General features: G+C 33.8%; 1 protein-coding gene across 1 annotated transcript in view; it reads right to left on the bottom strand.

Annotated features, from left to right (window-relative positions):
* runx3 (RUNX family transcription factor 3) overlaps positions 1-22081 on the bottom strand; it is a 131794-nt gene that overhangs the window by 30086 nt on the left and 79627 nt on the right. Inside the window, exon 6 of the mRNA XM_056470341.1 lies at positions 1218-1376. Within this exon, the coding sequence (XP_056326316.1) occupies positions 1218-1376 (159 nt within the window). The remainder of the gene's footprint in view (positions 1-1217; positions 1377-22081) is intronic.

The following is a 22081-nucleotide window of genomic DNA, read 5'->3' as shown; positions in this document are numbered from 1 at the left end:
CAGACAAAACAGTTTACTTAACTGCTTCAATAGAGTAATAAAAAAAATATGTATATACGTATATATATATATATATATATATATATATATATATATATATATATATATATATATATATATATATATATATATATATATATATATATATATATATATGTGTGTGTGTGTATAGGAAGGAGTTATCTCGACTCGTTTAGGTGAAGTGGGCGGGGCATCTATTTTTGTGCACTTTGCTCAATACAACTATCTGATTGGTGGAGTTCTCTGTATAGAAGCATGGGTAATAGGGTTGGGCGATGTCGACCAATTTGGCATTGTATGATGTCTAATATGAAACATCGCGATAGACGATGGCATTGTCGTCGTAGGCGGTGGTGAATTAATTATTTATGAATAATGAATTAATTCCTAATGGATTAATTATTTGTAGCCTACCGTTTCAACCACCTGACCCGCATCTTTATTTTACCCATAACCAAATCATAAATAAATAAAGATAAGTTACACACAAATTACCACCTGTCAATCACTTTTTTTTGCGGAACGTGTATGTGTCAGTAGTTTTAGTGTTATTGGACATGTTCACTTTGGAAACCCTAATTTAATGTTCTCGATTATGTACTGGAGGCGTTTAGGCTATCATACACCAATTTTGTAGGACAAAATATCAGTATAAAAAAATTTATACACTAGAAGTTTGAGCACACAATGCATTGTGATGAATTGGGACAGCTTTCTGATTGAAACATGAGTCAGGACTGCTCAGATGACCGTAAACACACACCAGATTGAGTTCTTTCGAAATGCGAGTGATTCAGTGTACGCTTCAGAAACAGTGAGCAAACAAGAAAGAATAAAAGAAGCGCATTTCAGCAACACACACACACATATATGAGGGTGGGGTGTGAAATCTGCCTGGGTGTGTGTGTGTGTGTGTCTATTTGAGCGAGCGGGAGAGAAAATAGACTGTAAGCAAACTGCATACGTGCCTCTGAGAGTGTGAGAGTTTTGCTGTTTTGCTAGCAGACATCATGCTCAAAGGTCTTTTACATGCATCTGAGAACGCATCCTCGCCCACTATCACACACACTGACGTGGGAGCCGAAATCGAGAGGGCTTGCTAGATTCCAGACGTCGACTTGCGAGTTGTTGTGACGTCTGACTCAAACACAACACATACACAGCATTTGTAGGGCATCCCGGGACAAGACACGCACCTGGGATCTGTGTGGTGCTGGAGGTGTTGTAATGGGATTGGTGGGGCCGGGCGGTCCCGTTTCCAGGGTTCATCCTCAGGCTGGCCCTCTGGAAACGTTCGATGTCACTCAGACGGTCGGAGAATTGCTTGTGAGGGTCGTCAGGCTTCACACGGTGACCTGCGGAGAGGTGGAAAAAAGTGCAGGTTAAGGCTTGCGGATTTGTCAAATATCTCATGATCATCACCAAATAAGTCATCTCAAATCCTGATAACGATATATATCATGATCAGTGATGGGTATAACGGCATTATAAATAAACGGCGTTACTAACAGAATTACTTAATTAAATATATAATTTGCACGGTGGCTCAGTAGTTAGCACTGTCGCTTCACAGCAAGAAGGTCACTGGTTCATGTCCCGGCTGGCCCAGTTTTGTTCTGTGTGGAGTTTCCATATTCGACCTGTGTTTGTATGGGTGAATGCGAGTGTATGGGTGTTTTCCAGTGCTGGGCTGTGGCTGGAAGGCCATCCGTTGTGTAAAAAACATATGCCGGAATAGTTGGCGGTTCATTCCGCTGTGGCAACTCCTGATAAATAAAGAACCAAGCTGAAGAGAATTGAATGAATGAAGAATTTGCAATCTTAGTCTCTGTTGGCCTGCTCTGGTGTGTGTGGAGCACGTGACTGATGATTGTTGGCATGTGTGGGTGTGTAGGGGTGGGACAACAACATAACTGATGATGATTGGCGAAAAATGCAGGTGATGCTTTCAAATAGATGGATTCTGCATTAAAAATCACCAAAAGTAGTTTACTTAATAATTATTATTTAGTTAACAATAACGTTACTGTAACATTTATACTATCTTTGGGTCACATTTATTAAAAAGCATAATTTAATTTAGACATACAGTTGAAGTCAGAATTATTAGCCCCCCTTTTAATTTATTTTTTCCTTTTTTTATATTAAATATTTTAAATACTTTTAAATATTTCCCAAATGATGTTTAATAGAGCAAGGAAATTTTCACAGTATGTCTGATAATGTTTTTTCTTCTGGAGAAAGTCTTATTTGCTTTATTTCGGCTAGAATAAAAGCAGTTTTTAACTTTTTAAAAGCCATTTTAGGGTCAAAATGATTAGCCCCTTTAAGCTTTTTTTATTTTCGATAGTCTACAGAACAAACCATCGGTATTCAATGACTTGCCTAATAACCCTAACCTGCCTAGTTTATCTAATTAACCTAGTTAAGCCTTTAAATGTCACTTTAAGCTGTATAGAAGTGTCTTGAAAAATATCTAGTCAAATATTATTTACTGTCATCAGGGCAAATATAAAATAATATAAAATCTTCTCTCTTTTAAACTAAAATTGGGGTAAAAATAAATCAGGGGGTTTAATAATCATGACTTCAACTGTATAGGCACATAAAAACACACACTCTAAAATACACTGGAACCAAACTAAAGCAATGTCGCATAGCCAGACGAGCACACTCACAAATGATTTCAATAATGTTTGACATCAGCATTTCACAAAGCTAACAACATCATGTTTTAATAAGCGTAAAAGTACACAAATATTGAGCAAAAAAAGGGTCTGGAAAAGAGCTTAAGAATTTCAGACAGAGCTGTGTACTCAGTCATGACTCACGTAATGCTTGATGATCCACAGAGGAAATCACCAAGAAAAACCTTGAGTGTGTGTGTGTGTGGGTGTTTATCACAGACAATAAGTTGCCATTCCATTTCAATAGCCATTACACACACACACACATCATGCGTGTAGTCTGGTCGGCTCTAATGGATGAGTTTAATGTGACTATCAGTGGTGTGTGTGAGGAACATGCGAACATTTTGTGGTTTTTAATGTGGAGTAATGGCTGTATTTGAATATTTTATTCAGATATAGAGGGATAACAGACGCTCTGATATGGATTTTGTGTGTTCTCGCCCTCTCTTTCGCCCAAGGGCAATACATCACTCCATGTTTTTTTTTTTTGTTTTACCCCTGGGGTAATATTTCTGTGAGTTTATCCATTTGCTTCCACACATTGTCTCCCTCTCTCATTCGATTGAATTGATAAATAGTTATTTCTGTGTAGTTTTGGTTTGTTTTTATTACTTGCACTCCTTCCAATGCATAACAAACAAACCCCTCAAAATTGCAAAGCTCCTGACATCTCGATTGCTGTAACAAATTGCACAGTAAATTATGCTAAGACACTTTTCATTCACTTTTACTAAGTGTTTTGTGTTAAAGCTGAAGTCTTTCAGTGTGACATACTGTATATCTTCCTAATGCGGTTGTAAAGTCATACAGACTAGCGTTAGCAGTGTGTCTCCTGGATGGTTGTGGGGTCAAACCCTACATCTGCCCTGTCTACATTCACCCTGTCTGAACTATTATGGAGGAATGAATATTTCATAGGTAAGGGGGCACTTAGACAGGAATGTCGACTTTTTGTGAGAATGATATCATAACCACAGGACACACACACACACACATACAGACACACTAATTAGAGTGGATCCCTCTCATCATACACACACATACACACAGGCATCATGAGGAAATGGTCTGGAATGAATATTAAACACAACTGTATGATAAACCTGATATAAAACCTCTTAAAATAAAGAATATAATTCTTAAATACTTTGAAACACAAAGTTTTTGCTCAAAAACTAATTTTGAAGTCACAAAAGTACAGACTGCTAATCAGATATTGGTATATTTATATTGTGTTATTTATAAACAAATAAATACAGAGGAATACTGATTTTAGCATGCTATATAGTATGGATGTTTGTGTATAATGTATATACTGAAAGATATATATAGAAAATATTACTTTACAAGCTGTATTGTGAATGAATCAAATGAGCATTTTCATATTAGTCAATAATATTTCTGAAATTAACTTAAAAACTAAATAAATATAAATGTATACAAGTAAAAAAATACTCAATGATGGGCTAAAAATCTGTGAAAATCTAGATCAAAACTAGCCTAATAATATCCAATATATGTCACTGACCATTAGTAAAATACAAAATTTATATCATAAAATATGTAATGTGCATAAACCTTGATAATAATTGTAAAATGAGATAGTTTTAAAAATCTAAAATAAACATTAAAGATATGAATTAAACTGCAAATTGACTGGCTTTTCCTATGTAGATTCCTATGTAGATTACATCAATTAAGATTAACAAATAAATACAGAGGAATACTGATTTCAGCATACTATATAGTATGGAAGTTTGTGATTTCGGGCGCAGCTACAGTGTACGTGGCTGTTTACGTTTATATGGTAACAGATTGACTGGACTCCCCATTGATGTAATCTACATGGGAAAGCCAGTCAATTTACAGTTTAATTCATATCTTTAATGTTTATTTTAGGTTTTTAAAACTATCTCATTTTACAATTATTATCAAGGTTTATGCACATTACATATTTTATGATATAAATTTTGTATTTTATTAATGGTCAGTGACATATTTTGTGATTGGATATTATTAGGCTAGTTTTGATCCAGATTTTCACAGATTTTTAGCCCATCATTGAGAATTTTTTCTTGTTTTTCTTGTATAAATGTATATTTATTCAGTTTATAAGTTAATTTCAGTAATATTATTGACTAATATGAAAATGCTCATTTGATTTAATCACAATACAGCTTGTAAAGTAATATTTTCTATATATCTTTCAGTAAATACATTATATAAAAGACTTGCTTTGTTTACCAAATAAGTGGTAATTGGTTAAATGGTTATTGTTTACAAAACAAGTAACTAATTAGATTTGCATTGTAAACATTAAATAAAAGTTAAAAAAGTATCATTTTTTATTTCATATAATAAGTTTTTAGCTATGATACTCCCAAAATCATTCCGCATAAATCCGCAGATTATTTTTTACAAAATTCTGTGTAGAAATAGCCAAAAATATCCGCATGTCTGGCCCTTTCCATTGGGTTAACCCAGCCGGGACTCGAGCAACAGTACTAACCACTGAGCCAATTGAGACAGAAATATATTATTATAGAACAGTAATGCTTTTAAATTAATAATTATAATACTACTAATAATAATTACATTAATAATAATAATAACAGTAATAATAATAATATTAATAATAATAATAACAGTAATAATAATAATAACAGTAATAATAATAATATTAATAATAATAATAACAGTAATAATAATAATAATAATAATAATAACAACAGTAATAATAATAATAATAATAATAATAATAATAATAATAATAATAATAATAACAGTAATAATAATAATAATAATAATAATAATAATAATAATAATAATAATAATAATAATAATAATAATAACTGTAATAATAATAATAATAATAATAACAACAGTAATAATAATAATAATAACAATAATAATAATAATAATAATAATAATAATAATAATAATAATAATAATAATAATAACTGTAATAATAATAATAATAATAATAATAATAAAACATTAAGGAATAATTACACAAATATTGATCCATGCATGTAAAAATATATTTTTGTTTAACTCTTAACAAACTGTAGATAAATTAAATTCACCTCATGATTAAATGATTAATTAGTTTATGTTTTAAGAAGACTAATCTTAATACTGATCTGTATTTTATCGTCTCAAAAGCAAGAAGGCCATTGGTTTGAGCCCCGGCTGGGTCAGTTGGCATTTCTGTGTGGAGTTTGCATGTTCTCCCCGTGTAGGCGTGGGTTTCCTCCGGGTGCTCCGGTTTCCCCCACAAGCCCAAAAACATGTGGTACAGGTGAATTGGGTAAGCTAAATGTAGTGTATGAGTGTGAATGAGTGTGAATGTGTGTTTCGCGGTGACGAGTTGCAGCTAAGTTGGAGGTTCATTCCACTGTGGCAACCCCAGATTAATAAAGGGACTAAGCCAAAAATAAAATGAATGAACCAAAGTATGTCAACTCTGTATCTTGGAAACACACACACCCACACGTTTGTATTTGTGATTTGTGGGGACATATCCGCACATAGCCAAAAATATCCACAGATTCTGTCTGGCCCTTGCCATTGGGTTACTTTTATCATTATGCTAGTTTTCTCGTCAAAATCTGGCAACCCTGGTGTAAACCCATCCGACTGCAGCTCACTAACAGTTGCAAAAATAAATCGGCAGCAATATAAGCAGCTTAGCCATCGTCATCGTTCATTCGAGTCCATACTTTCTGCACATGTGTACACAGAGGCCCTCTCAGCACACTTTCAGCTCTCATACTCGCACTGATCAACGGACTGATACGCCCTGCTTCCTTCCTTTCCTCCCTCTCTTCATTCTCTCTCTCTCACGATGAAAAGAAAGAAACATATGTTCCCCCTTTGGACAGGCAGAACACAGGCTCTTTTAGCATTTGGGCAGGGCTGAATCTCGGCGCTTCGCTGTGGAGGGCCAGACGTGTCGCGGCGGGCACATTGTAAATATTTGCACGGGTGTCTATAAATGGGGCTGATAGGCACTTGATAACATTGTGAAATTGATCCGCGCAGACTGAGAGTAAACTGTGCTTTAGCAAGACTAATTAAAGGAGGTTTGGTGATGTTAAAAAATAAACAGGATCTTGCTGGATTTGTGAAAAATGTCTTTGCCTATCTTGAGTTAGATTGAACAAAACTAATAAATAATGTGTTAAAAGGAGTCTTAACGGTAACTAAAAAATATCTCAAATGTAATTGGCCGAAATATTAAACAAACACGCAATAAGAGATGCATTTACAGAGCTTTGTAATGCTCACATAATGTTCCAGTGTAATTACTTTAATTTGTTTCTTAAAGCAATTTTGCAGAAATAATGTGCATACTTATACATTTTGGGCTAAAATGATCTACCACAGATTAATTAGCTTTAATGTTCCATTTACAGCCAATTATAATGCACTAAAAAGTTATAGTACAATTCAAATATACTTAAGTAACTGAATACATTTCTTTGATTTATGTAAACCATATTTCCATTGCTGAGAAACTATCATCATACCATATGCCCATCAAAACTTACAAAACAACAAAACAACCCATAAAAATAATTAAATAAATACACAAATAAATAAATAAAACGTATAATTGTAATTTATATTACTATTAAACAGTAATGCTTTTAAATAAATAATTATAAGACTACTACTAATAATAATTATGATAATAATAATAATAATATTAATTAAAAAATTATTAATTCATTTCCCTTTGGCTTAGTCCCTTTAGTCATCAGGGGTCGCCACAGCGGAATGAACCGCCAGCATATGATTTACACAGCGGATGCCCTTCCAGCTGCAACCCAGTACTGGGAAACAACTTCACACAGAAATGCCAACTAACCCAGCTGGAACTCGAGCAACAGTACTAAACACTGAGCCAATTGAGACAGAAATATATTATTATAGAACAGTAATGCTTTCAAATTAATAATTATAATACTACTAATAATAATTACATTAATAATAATAATAACAGTAATAATAATAATAATAATAATAATAATAATAATAATAATAATAATAATAATAATAAAACATTAAGGAATAATTACACAGAAATTGATCCATGCATGTAAAAAAAAATATTTTTGTTTAACTCTTAACAAACTGTAGATAAATTAAATTCACCTCATGATTAAATGATTAATTAGTTTATGTTTTAAGAAGACTATCTTAATACTGATCTGTATTTTAACCAATAAAAATCAAAATTACACAATCACCTCAAAAGCAAGAAGGCCATTGGTTTGAGCCCCGAGTTGCAGCTAAGTTGGTGGTTCATTCCGCTGTGGCAACCCCAGATTAATAAAGGGACTAAGCCAAAAATAAATTGAATGAACCAAAGTATGTCAACTCTGTATCTTGGAAACACACACACACCAAACACATGTTTGTATTTGTGATTTGTGGGGACATAATATTTTTCCATTGTTTCTATACTGTACAAACTGTATTTTGACTTGCCCTAACCCCACCCTACCCCTAAAACCAACCCTCACAGGAAACTGTGTACAGATTTACTTTCTAAAAAAAATTATAAGCTTTTGAAGAAATGAGGACATCAGCAATGTCCACATAATTCACCACCTTCTTGTAATACCCAATGCCAATATACAGATTTGTGTCCTGATGTCACAAAAACACATATGCATATGCACATGCACACACACAAAACTAATTAAACATAAATTTTTTTATCACTAACCATTATTTTAACCAATAATATTAAAAATTAAACAAAGCTATTAAACCTGAAAAGATTAAATAATATAAAAAAACTGATTTCATTGGATTCTGCAACCAAAGTGTCAATTTTTTATCTTGTAAACACACACACAAACTAATTACACACGTAAAAAAAATTTCACTAACTTGTATTTTAACCAATAATATTAAAAATTAAACAAAACTATTAAACCTGAAAAGATTAAGTAATATAAAAAAACAGATTTCATTGGATTCTGCAACCAATGTATGTCAACTCTTCTAAACACACACACACATGCAAAAACTAATTATGTTATTTTTCATCACTAACCTGTATTTTAACCAATAATATTAAAATAAACAAAACTTTTAAACCTGAGATGATTAAATGAAAAAGAAAAATGGATTTCATTGAATCCTGCAACCAATGTATGTCAACTCTGTATCTTATAAACACACACACACACACACACACACACACGCACACAAAATTAATTAGACATGTTAATTTCTATCACTATCCAGTATTTTAACCAAAAATATTAAAATCAAACAAAACTATTAAATCTGAAATGATTAAATAATAATAAAAAAACTGATTTAATTGGATCCCGCAACCATTGAATGCCAACTCTGTATCTTATTAACACACACACACTCACAAAAACTAATTAGACATGTACATTTTTTTCACTAACTAGTATTTTAACCAATAAAATGTTAATTAGACAAAACTATTAAACCTGAAATGATTAAATAATAAAAAAAAACTAATTTCATTGGATTCTGCAACCAATGTATGTCAACCCAGTATCTCGTAAACAAACACACACACACAAAACCTAATTAGACATGTTAATTTCTATCACTAGCCAGTATTTTAACCAATAATATTAAAATAAAGCAAAGCTATTAAACCTAAAAAAAGATTAAATGAAAAAGAAAAATGGATTTCACTGGATCCTGCAACCAATGTATGTCAACTCTATCTTATTAACACACAAAAACTAATTAGACACGTTAATTTTCATCACTAACCTGTATTTTAACCAATAATAATCAAATAAAACAAAGTTATTAAACCTGAAACAATTAATTGTAATAAAAAACAGATTTCATCAGATCCTGCAACCAATGTATGTCAACTCAGTATCTTTGTAAACACACACACACAAAAAAACCCAGGTCTCCCAAAATGCAAACAAGCATTTGCATCCCCATCTGAGGATGTGAGATATCTGAATTTGTTCGGCGGCTCTCAAAATGCCTTGCAAAGCAGTTTTATACGAGCCGATATGTTGAATAAGGCATGGCTCCACCTGCCTTTCTCTCTCTCCTCGGCTGCAGTTGGCAGTTGGTGGGAGTGAGTTTGCGTATACGTCAGGTGTGGAAACCGAGGCCTCATATGAAAGTGTGCTTCGGTAATAACGAACGCTGGAGACGTTTCTACATCTGCTCTTGATCGCTGCACCTGTTTTCCCTTTTTTCGAACACTCGCTCTCTGTCCATCCGAGAGTTGTTGTGATGTCAGAGCCGTGCGTGACCAATCCTGTCGGCCCATGACAGGAAGTGGGTTTGTGCCAGTGAAGTGTGTTGGGCGGTAAACTGAAATCCTGAACAGAGCCTGCATTCAACCTCAAAAACACTGCGCTCTGCTTCTGAGATTTTTGTTTTTGCAGACCAAATATTAAGGATATCAAAAGTTCTTGGGTTTAGCGAGCCAATATTGTTGAAAAAAGCACTAGTAGTAGCATTCAGCTCAATTTGCTATGATAGACAGCTGCTTTCGGAGAGCATCATGTGTGTAAATGCGGTCAAAAAGGCCAGTCTTGGCGAGGTTTTAATGTAAATACTGTCGGTTATGTCTTAAGTGAATGTAAACATACAGGGTTGAACATTTGGAAAAATGCCAAAATATTTGGTCTTACATCTTATACCTCGGATATGGAAAATATTAAGAGCTTGCATGAATAATTCTCCATTTTTACTGGATTTGTTAAGTGTGTATTTGAGTAAAATATTCATACTTATTTTATCCTGCACGCAAAAACATTATGTTTGCTCTTTGTTCAAATTACTTATTTAAAATGAGCTGAAACAACACAACTTTTGAGTTTTTTTGGGACAACTTAAGTGTTTTATGTCATCAACTTAAAGCTGTAGAAACCATTAAGTTAACTTAATCGATATGAATTGGGACGACATTAGGGGATTGTGTTGAACCCAGCATATTTTATACTGTGGGTCTTAAAATAAAACATTGAGTATGTTTATATGTACACCAATAATCTGATTTTAATGCAATTAAGACAATACTCTGATTAAGAGTCTACCATGTAAACAGCATTTTTTGATGATCTAAATCTGACTACAGTCATAATCGAACTAAACAGAAATTGAATAATGAGGAGTGTGCCTATTTTAGTGAAATTATTGAAGTAAAGTACTGACATGTAAACACCGCAATCAAACTATTACCGTTGTGTAGGATTTCCGCCACATTTGGAGACAGGATAGTCTATACGCACACGGCAGTTTGACACTATTCTCCGCATCTACAGAGTCAGTCAAGGACCACCTGCATTGCAAAATGCGGAGGTTTTTTTCCCCATTCGGCATCCATTAAAACTACACTCTTCCAGCAGTTTATACTTGCATCCAATATCTCATTCGTAATGGGGAGCATGCATAAAATGTTCCTGAATGAAAGTGAAAGTGCCAAACTGCAGTCAACAAATTAAAAATTAAACACCCGAAATTACATGAAACTCCAGAGGAAATGTGGATAATGTGGTGATACAATAGCGTTAATCGATCTACGGGCTATAGCATATAAAACGGGATCATGAAAGAGCATTCAAAAAGCAACTCATGTAAACACCTTGCTCATATTATTGTCTTATTCAGGTTAAGGCAAATCATTTGTTTACTGATGTCCATGTAAACATAGTCATTGTCATTTAAAGTATATTATTTTGCTGAATTGGTCAGAATAACAAATGCTTTCTTTTGTTATTCGAGCAAATGTTGAGTTCTTTACTCTTCTGAAGTTAAAACATTGGCATTGTGTTGTCTATAAAAACATGTCTGGTATTGGGGTGTCTTTAAAAAATGTTTTAAAAACATCGATATTGTGCACTGAAAAATACGATTCATTAGATTTACAAAATATTTAAGGTAAGTGTTTGCAAACTATTTATAAAGGCTGAATTCAAACAAACAAATTAAATTTAGTAACGTTCAACTTAATTTGTTTGTTTAAATCCAGCCCATATAAATTGTTTGCAACCACTTACCTTAAATAGGTAAGTCCAAACTAGCAACTCTTGTAAACACCTTAATCATATTATTGTCTTATTTAGATTAAGGCAAATAATTTGATTACTGATGTCCATGTAGTCATTGTCATTTAAAGCATGTTATTTTTTAGAAAAAAGCACAAATGGTCTTAATAACAAACGTTTTCTTTTGTTATTCGAGCAAATGTTGAGTTCTTTATTCTTCTGAAGTTAAAACATCGTTATTGTGTTGTCTAAAAAATCTATATAAACATGTCTGGTAACATGGCGTCTTTAATTTAAAAAAAAAAAAATTGGGGATGGCATGATGGCTCAGTGGTTAGCACTGTTGCTTTACAGCAAGAAGGTCACTAGTTCGAGTCCTGGCTGGGCCAGTTGGCAATTCTGTGTGGATTTTGCATGTTTTGCAGGTTTCCTCCGGTGCTCCGGTTACCCCCACAGTCCAAAGACATGTACTAAAGGTGAATGAATGAACTAAATTGGTTGTAGTGTATGACTGTGAGAGTGTATTGGTGTTTCCCAGTACTGGGTTGCGGCTGGAAGGCCATCCGCTGTGTAAAACATTTGCTGGAAATCAAAGACCAAGCCAAAGGAAAATGAATGAATGAATGGCAACATTTTTGATTAATTTTTGTCAGTAGTTCGCAATAAAAACCAAAGTAATGTTTTAATCAATCACATAATTCCAAATCTTAAATCTAGAGAAACTGAGAATTTTTCCAGAATTTACATTGTGTGTTGATGTTATTAAGAATAATAACCGTTCAATTCATTTCTACATATCTTCAGCAACAATAACATGCCTCCTTTAATCAAACCCAAAATTAGGCCTTGAAGAAATGTTAACCTATTTGACAAGTACTTGAAAGCTACTCATATTTATATGATTATCGACAAATTAAATGAAAACATATTCAACGTTGTAGCGGTTTAGCCATGATCCGTCATTATTGTGACCCTGTTACAGCGTTTTCTCAGTGCGTTTCAAGCTAAATCCCTATAAACAATTCCACTGGTGCCATCGGTGAGGGAATAAAGAGTCTTTTTTATTATTATCTCTGATCCTTGATTCATTCTCCAGGGCAAGTTGGAGCAGGTGAGACAAGGAAGACCCTTCAATAGTGCCCATATCCATCAGACAATACTTGAGCCACAGGCAGTCACCGCTTTGTGTGTTTTCTGTCTGTGATGTTACACCCTCTTTGCTTTTCCTGTGCAGGTTTAATGCAGAAAAAGAGCACGAAAAGAGCGTGTAACAGTGCACACATGTGCTTTTTCACTTTTTTCAGTGAGGAGGAGTGATGGTTAATATTTTCCAAATGATGTTGAACAGAGCAAGGAATTTTTCACAGTATTTCCTATAATATTTTTTCTTCTGGAGAAAGTCTTATTTGTTTTATTTCGGCTAGAATAAAAGCAGTTTTTAATTTTTTAAAAAAACATTTTAGGGTCAAAATTATTATCCCCCTTAAGCAATATTTTTTTGGATTGTCTAACAAACAATTAGTAACTTGCCTAATTACCCTAACTTGCCTAATTAACCTAGTTAAGCCTTTAAATATCACTTTAAGCTGAATACTAGCATCTTGAGAACTATAGTGAAATATTATATCCTGTCATCATGGCAAAGATAAAATAAATTAGTTATTAGAATTTATTATTAAAACTCTTATGTTTATAAACGTGTAGAAAAAAATCTTCTCTCCGTTAAACAGACATTGGGAAAAAAATATACAAGGAGTCTAATAATTCAGACTTCAACTGTATATGCTTTCTTTTTCAGGGTAAAATCTTAACCTTTGTGAAGTGAGTTTCACACAGGTGAGTGGGCTTGTCAAACCACCTGTAGAAACACTCTTCTCTCTCTATTAAAACACATTCCCCTCTCCTTACTCTAGCACTTAATTCTCTGAGCACAAACAGGTCCTTTGTATAGTTAGCACTTGTTGTGTGTATTGCCTCTTCTTGTTGAATCGCTGAATGCTTCAGTAATTGTATATCGCTTTGGACTAGCACAGGCTCATTTTGATTATGTACCCCTATATACATTTCTGGAGAGCACCAAATATGTAGGAGCTACGTTTGTTTTGCAGTTTTTGCGAATCCACCAGTGGTCGCTTTGTATGCTTTTTCAAATTAAATTTCTCTTGCGAGTGCCATTCATGCCTGCTCTTCTCACGTAAATCCACCCGAGGCCACTGTCGACTGACTGACTGACCAACCGACCAAAATTCCCCCACCATTCCCCTTCCCTAAACCCAACCAATAGTGTTTTCAAAAGTACCGATTGACCAGCGCCCACCCACTTCCCCAAACCCAACTGACAGTTTTTTCAAAAGCAATCCAGAAAAAGAAAACCCCCTGTGGCAGCCTGATTTTTACTATGTTTTTAGATCTTACCACACTCTCACCCTGCTATTTACTTGCTTACTTTATAATTTGGCTTTTGTTTTACCTTCTTTCTGAAATTGTTCTTTGCCGGACTCAAAGCCCATCATTGCGGTCAACTTCGCTCTGCGTTTTCAACCCTCCAACTTACATGGCAAGCCACTGGACAAACGTAACAGTGGGAAAGCCATCCACATGGAGGTAAGCTGTCAGCTGGTATCATTCCACCCAGTAGCGTTGTTTTAAATATGAAATGCAGTATCTCTGGCTACATAACTCGCGATCTCCAGAAATGTATATAGGGCTACGTTTTCAGAATCAGTCTATGTTGCTTTAGACATAAGCGTCCACATATTTTGGATATGTGTGTGCGTTTGTTTGTATGTGGGTGTGTCGTTTCATGCGTGTGTTACAGGTACGAACGGCATTGGAGGATCCGCATTTTGTGCTGATGACGTTGGCCACTGACGCTGGGTTTGCGCCACCAATCGCTGGTCGGCGTAGCGTTTAAAATCCGAGCACAAACTGCAATGACGATCTCTCTCTCTATATCTTTCCATCTTTCCGTCTCTGTAAGGACAGTCTCTCTTGCGTGGGCTAGTCTGAGAGAATGTGTTTTGCTTGAGTTTAATTCTCTTGTCTAAAGTTTTGAGATCTGAAAGTGCAATGTGTTTGTTTGTGAACTTGTCCAGTTAACTGATGTATTTGAGTGATACCTCGGAGAGGTTGTAGGAGTGAGTAGGTCGCGTGATATACATATACAACACCGAGATTCAGCTTTTGTATTAGTTCATTCGGTTCTGGTTCCTCGGTCGTTTCTTTCTCCCTCCATTTGTTGCACACACACTCAACTATTATATGTTATGTCAAATACCCTTTGTTTAATATTAACATCAATGTAAAACTTGTAAACTTAAAATCTTTTTGGCTAGAATATTTATATTTTTAATTTGGTCAATATTATTACATGGTCAATATTATTAGCCCCTAATTGTATGCATATATGTATGCATGCATGTATGTATGTATGTATGTATGTATGTATGTATGTATGTATGTATGTATGTATGTATGTATGTATGTACGTATGTATGTACGTATGTATGTATGTATGTATGTATGTATGTATGTATGTATGTATGTATGTATGTATGAATGTATGTATGTATGTATGTATGTATGTATGTATGTATGCATGTATGTATGTATGTATGAATGTATGTATGTATGTATGTATGAATGTATGTATGTATGTATGAAGGTATGTATGTATGTATGTATGTATGTATGTAACAATGTATGTATGTATGTATGTATGAATGTATGTATGTATGTATGAAGGTATGTATGTATGTATGTATGTAAGAATGTATGTATGTATGTATGTATGAATGTATGTATGTATGTATGAAGGTATGTATGTATGTATGTATGTAAGAATGTATGTATGTATGTATGTATGAATGTATGTATGTATGTATGTATGTATGTATGTATGTATGTATGTATGTATGTATGTATGTATGTATGTATGTATGTATGTATGTATGTATGTATGTATGTATGTATGTATGTATGTATGAATGTATGTATGTATGTATGTATGTATGTATGTATGTATGTATGAATGTATGTATGTATGTATGTATGTATGTATGTATGTATGTATGTATGTATGTATGTATGTATGTATGTATGTATGTATGTATGTATGTATGTATGTATGTATGTATGTATGTATGTATGAATGTATGTATGTATGTATGTATGTATGTATGTATGTATGCATGTATGTATGTATGAATGTATGTATGTATGTATGTATGAATGTATGTATGTATGTATGAAGGTATGTATGTATGTATGTATGTATGTATGTAACAATGTATGTATGTATGTATGTATGAATGTATGTATGTATGTATGAAGGTATGTATGTATGTATGTATGTAAGAATGTATGTATGTATGTATGTATGAATGTATGTATGTATGTATGAAGGTATGTATGTATGTATGTATGTAAGAATGTATGTATGTATGTATGTATGAATGTATGTATGTATGTATGAAGGTATGTATGTATGTATGTATGTAAGAATGTATGTATGTATGTATGTATGAATGTATGTATGTATGTATGTATGTAAGAATGTATGTATGTATGTATGTATGAATGTATGTATGTATGTATGAAGGTATGTATGTATGTATGTATGTAAGAATGTATGTATGTATGTATGTATGAATGTATGTATGTGTGTATGTATGAATGTATGTATGTATGTATGAAGGTATGTATGTATGAATGTATGTATGAATGAATGTATGTATGTATGTACGTATTTATTTATTTATTTATTTATTTATTTATTTATTTATTTATTTATGTGTTTTCTATTGTATACAGAACAAATCAGTTGTCCAATGTTTTGCCTTTAACATAACTAATTAACCTAATTGCTTAAGCTGTTAAATTACACTTTAAGCTGAATACTAGCATCTTGCAAAAAAACAACACAAAAAACCCCACAAAAAAACCCCCAAAATATTATACGCTGTCATCATGCACAGACTATATAATCCTATTATGTTAAAAAATCTGTTGTGCCGAACATCCCTTGGGAAATATTTGAAAAAGTGTTTAAATTTGACACAAGGGCTAATCATTTTGCCTTCAACTGTGCGTGTTTTTGGATGTGGGCACTTTTTAAATCAACTTGATGACTTTATTCATCTTCAAAAAGCGTAAAACAGTCATAATGAAGAATGAGTAGGTGCTTCTAAACGTTTCTGCTGCCAGTGTTCATGTCAGTGCTACTGCATTGAAGTGTGCATGCACCTGCATATGAGCGGTTTGGTGTTTGGTTTGGTTTTGGTTGACCTAGTTGTAATCCAAACCAAAAAACCTTTCTGACCCAGATTGATGCGACGTACGTTCGACTACTGCAAGCAAACATGCATCTAACCGAGCTGTCCTGCTCTCCGCTGGCTAGATGCAACTGGAAAGTTCTGAAATCCAATGCTCAGAGTTTATAGGACAAAAGAAAGAGCGCACTTTGTGTTAAGAGCGTGATTTAGGAGCGTATTCCCCCGTGCCAAACTAATGAAACTGAAACGCAACTGTGAGGAATTTCAGCCGGGTCTTTAACAGTCTGAAGGCTTTATTAGAGATTATTCTGGAGGATGGAGTGGAAATTAGGGAGGAGATGAGAGAGAAAATGGGCTGAGGTGTTCTGATGAGAATTGCGAGAGGTGTTAAAGGGCAGGAAGAGACCCTTGACTTTGAAATGAAAGCGCCTACACGTTTGTGTGCGTGTGACAGGATTTGATGCAACTGCAGCTTGTAGGAGTGTGAGAACTGAGATATATGTGTCATGCAGAATAGGTTTCAGTCTTATAGTTCACACACACACACGCACGCACAGACACACACATATTTATTTAACTGCCTAATTGAGGATATAAACAGACACGTAGTTATGTATACATAACCTGCACTGTGTAGTCTAATATTAATTTCAAGATATATATAACTGCAATGCACACCTTAAGCTTATTATTATATTTTTTTATTATTTACATTTAAGTTATTTATTACAACTTTGATAAACTGATTTAAATTATTTGTACCATTTTAGTTTGAGTGAGCATTCACAGTATTGACTACCGGCTTACATACTGTACCTATTATTAAGATATTAACACATCCCTAATACATCCCTAATATCTAAACCCACATACAACCTTACTGTTAATAAGGAGGTATGAAGTTAGTTAATAGATTAATATTAGCGTGAATTGTACCTTAAAATAAAGTGTGACCAAATTATTATATAAATATGAAGTTATATATTTTATTTACTACCTGATGTCCACTTAATATAATAATGTTAACGTAAATAAAGTAATTAAAGGGACAGTTCGCCCCAAAATGAACACTTATTCACCATTTACTCCCTCTGAAGTGGTTCCAAACATTGAAAAGCTAAAAAAGTTATGTAATAGAAAAAAAAACCCTGTTAAAGTAACAACATTAAGGCGTTTCTAATATTGAGAGTCTTCCTTTGATAGAGTTTCTCACTAATCCTATCTTTTAAATCTTATATTTGTAGAAAAAAACTTAAACAATAGAATCGATTTTATGTTATTTGCTATTAGATTTGGTGGGTTAATATTGTGAATTGTACCTTAAAATAAAGTGTGACCTAATTCTTATATATAATAAGTTATGTACATTTTATTTACTTTCCTCTTATGTCCACTTATAATGTTATTAAAGAGACAGTTCACACCCAAAATTCACCATTTACTCACTCTTATAATGTTATTAAAGGGACAGTTCACCCCAAAACTCACCATTTACTCACTCTGAAGTGGTTCCTAAAAATTCCTAAAAAATAAATGAGAATGAAATTCTGTGGTAGAAAAATACTACGAAATTCAACTTTAAGGCTTTCTAATGTTGGCATTCTTCCTTTGATAGAGTTTCTCACTAATCCTACCTTTTAAATCTTTTATTTGTACAAAAAAACAAACAAAAAAAACAAAAAAAAACAATAGAACCGATTTTATTTTACTTTGCTAATAGATTTACTGGATTAATATTGTGTATTGTACCCTAAAATAAAGTATGACCAAATTATTTTATATATATATATATATATATATATATATATATATATATATATATATATATTAGAATTATTATATATTATATCTATCTATATCTATATCTATATATATATATATATATATATCTATATATATATATATATATATATATATATATATATATATATAAGTTTATTATACATAATAAGTTTTGTATATTTTATTTACGTTCCTCTGATGGCCACTTACGTTATTAAACTGCACCTATGATATAAATCATTGTTTGGAAGCTGTTTTGACAGAACTGTGTGTAGGTATAGTGTGTCCACAGTCATATTGGGGTGATAAAAAGACCACAAGTCCCTTTTTTTAATTTTCTGACGTTAAAATAGTATCCAAATCCCTCCATTTTGAGGCCCACCGCAACATGATGTAGAAGTGCAGTTTCCCCGCCCACCAATTTAATTGACAGCTGCGTATTAACATGTCTCCAGTGACACGTATAATCATATCAACAAGACAGGACGTGCGCAAAGCAACTGGGATTAAAAGATCTGTTCAGCTCTCTGTGATCATCAATCATCATCAAATGTGATCAAGAATGAGTTTTACAAGTTTAAAATGTTTTTAAAACAGTGCATGTTTGTAATGAATTACAGCGATTTTACCATCTTTATCACCACAGCCGCATGTCAGTACAATTATAAAAGAAGATGCTTCAATCACGGTTTGTGGACTTTAAATAAGGTTTATTATAACTGCCCTTTGGCATCCATGAACGAGACAGAGACTTTCTGACGGGTGCTTCTTTCTTTATTTTGCTCATAGACGAGAGCCATTAAACCTTCGTTGCGTAGCACCGTGAAACTACACAAAGAAGCAACAAAAATCAATAGATACAACTCGTATACAGGAAAATATGACAAATAAAGATACAATGTACAGAGAGATATATGAAAACTAAACGATGAGGTATATGAAGACAGTTTGAAACAACTAATAAAAAGGCAGAGCTCACGATTAACATATACATACAAACAAACTCATATGGCTTAAATAATCAACGCCACATACCTCGCTCCGCTTTAGCAAAGGGTTCTAGGATATAAATTAAGCAGGGTTAAGCCTCCTTTCTTCATAAACCGCTACTCATCTTCATGATCTACACAGAAACAGGTATCCTCTTCGCTCTGCTAGTCTGACTAACCTATTTGTTACCCGGACTATGGAAAACACGTGACACGCTCTGATGCTCTGAACAAATTTAAAGTGGTATAATTATTTAGTGGTCACTTACATTTATTTTTTACATTAATATAACGGCTATCCCAGCCTGATCTCACGAGAAAATGTAAGTATTTTCCGTTTTGTCAGTTTAGTGGCTAATTCGAATGAATTCGTACGAGTTCAGTCGTACGAAATTGTACGATTTTAAAAAGGAGGCGTGGCACCTTAACCCCACCCCTAAACCTAACCATCATTGGGGGATGAGCAAATCGTACTAAATTGTACGAATTAGATCGTACGAATTCATATGAATTAGACACCAAATCAAAAAGTTACGAATTGCCGTGAGATTGTGTTGGATATCTATACAGCAGTGGGTATTAATGTGTCTCCTGTAACATTTGCCATGCAAAAACAGTGCAAAGTTAAAATGCGCGTGCTGTGTGTGAACTTTGTAACGACACTGTGAGTGACTCATCGTTGCAGAAAGACTTGAATTCCCTCCACAACGAATACATCAAATAATAATTGGGAAAGTTCGTACTGTAGTATTTCTCACAAACATTACATGAGATCTGCTTTCTTCATGTCTGTCACTGTGCTGTTTATCTGACGCAGCTGAGGCGGAGATTGAAGCACACTTTGACAGGCATGTGGGAAAGGTGGGCGAGAATAACTAGCATTAAAGGCGACAAAAACAGCTACATGGTGTTCAGAGCAGAATATTCTTATATTCTGAAAGGTATTATAAATAATCTGATGGGTGTTTTGAGCTGAAACTTTACAGACACATTCTGGAGACGCATCTTAAATCTTGAAAAAGGGGTAAAATAGGTGCACTTTTAAGGGACAGTTCACCCCAAATCTCATCATTTACTCACTCTGAAGTGGTTCTCAAAACTGAAATTCAACATTAAGGCATTTCTAATTTTGGGATTCTTCTGTTGATAGAGTTTCTCACTTAAGCTATCTTTCAGATCTCATATTTGTAGAAAAAAGTAGAATAGATTTTACTTCCTCTTTATCTTCTTACCATCTCTGTTTGGGTGAGGTTTCAGAAAATCCAACAGGCAATCTTTGATGTGTGTCGTTCATTGCCATAAGAATCAGTTTGACGTCAGTTGTGGAAGTGCGAAGGCAGACGTGTTAGAAAGTTTCAGAAAATTATAAAGCTACAGTTCTCGCCGCACAATGTAGCCCTTTTATCTCAAAAGATCAAGGATAAATTGATTCCTCATGATATGACCCGTATAAAATGTTGAAACACTATGGTCAGACAGAGAAAAATCTTTTTCGCAACAAGTTTGGTGAATGTGTGTGTGTGTGTGTGTGTGTGTGTGTGTGTGTTACTGGAAGTCTGGGCACATCTTGCTTCTTCAATTAGGCTATTTGCAGAATTTTCCTCACTGTTAAAAATGGCAGAAAAATAAACAGATGATTCACTATAATATTCCCGTAACACTCCTCCCTCCTCTTTCTGTCTGTCTCTCTCTCTCCCACTCAGACGTTTATCATGGACTGTGAGGTGCTTTATATACTGCTTTATTCAATTAAAGTCTTTAAAGTTGCTAATGCTGTCTGCCGGCTCAAAGAATAAACAAAGAAGATCACAAACGCAAGATGCAGGATGGAGACATTGTGTGTGTGTGTGTGTTTGTGTGTGTGGGTAAAGATACCCCATCTCTTGTCCGCTATTAGTCCTCAAAGAAAAGAAAATATGACCCGGAGCTGCAGATAATAAGAGGATACACTATAAAGAATATCTGGTAATGAACAGTTTCCATATTTTGGGATTCACAAGTGTTTTCCGTTTGTTTAATTGCATTATGGGATGTTGATCTCTGCTGTGTCGACTTCTGATGTTGAAAATTCAACTCTACAGTTTAACAAAGTGACTTTATTTAGGCATTTCAAGATCTGATCTAGAAATCTGGGCCTGATTTCCGATCACGCGGTTTCAGACGATCGGAATCGGACATTACCTCCCGATCAGCACTCGAATTTATATCATCACCTTAGCATAATAAGGTTTTCTCTGAAATTTTTGTCAAAATTGAGTTATTGACATATTCTTATTAAATGACAACTTATTTACATTATGGGA

This window comes from Danio aesculapii, chromosome 13 (genome assembly GCF_903798145.1).
Source record: "Danio aesculapii chromosome 13, fDanAes4.1, whole genome shotgun sequence".
Taxonomy (NCBI): Eukaryota; Metazoa; Chordata; class Actinopteri; order Cypriniformes; family Danionidae; genus Danio; species Danio aesculapii.
Note: the sequence above shows the minus strand (reverse complement) of the source record. Positions and strands in the feature narration are given on the sequence as shown.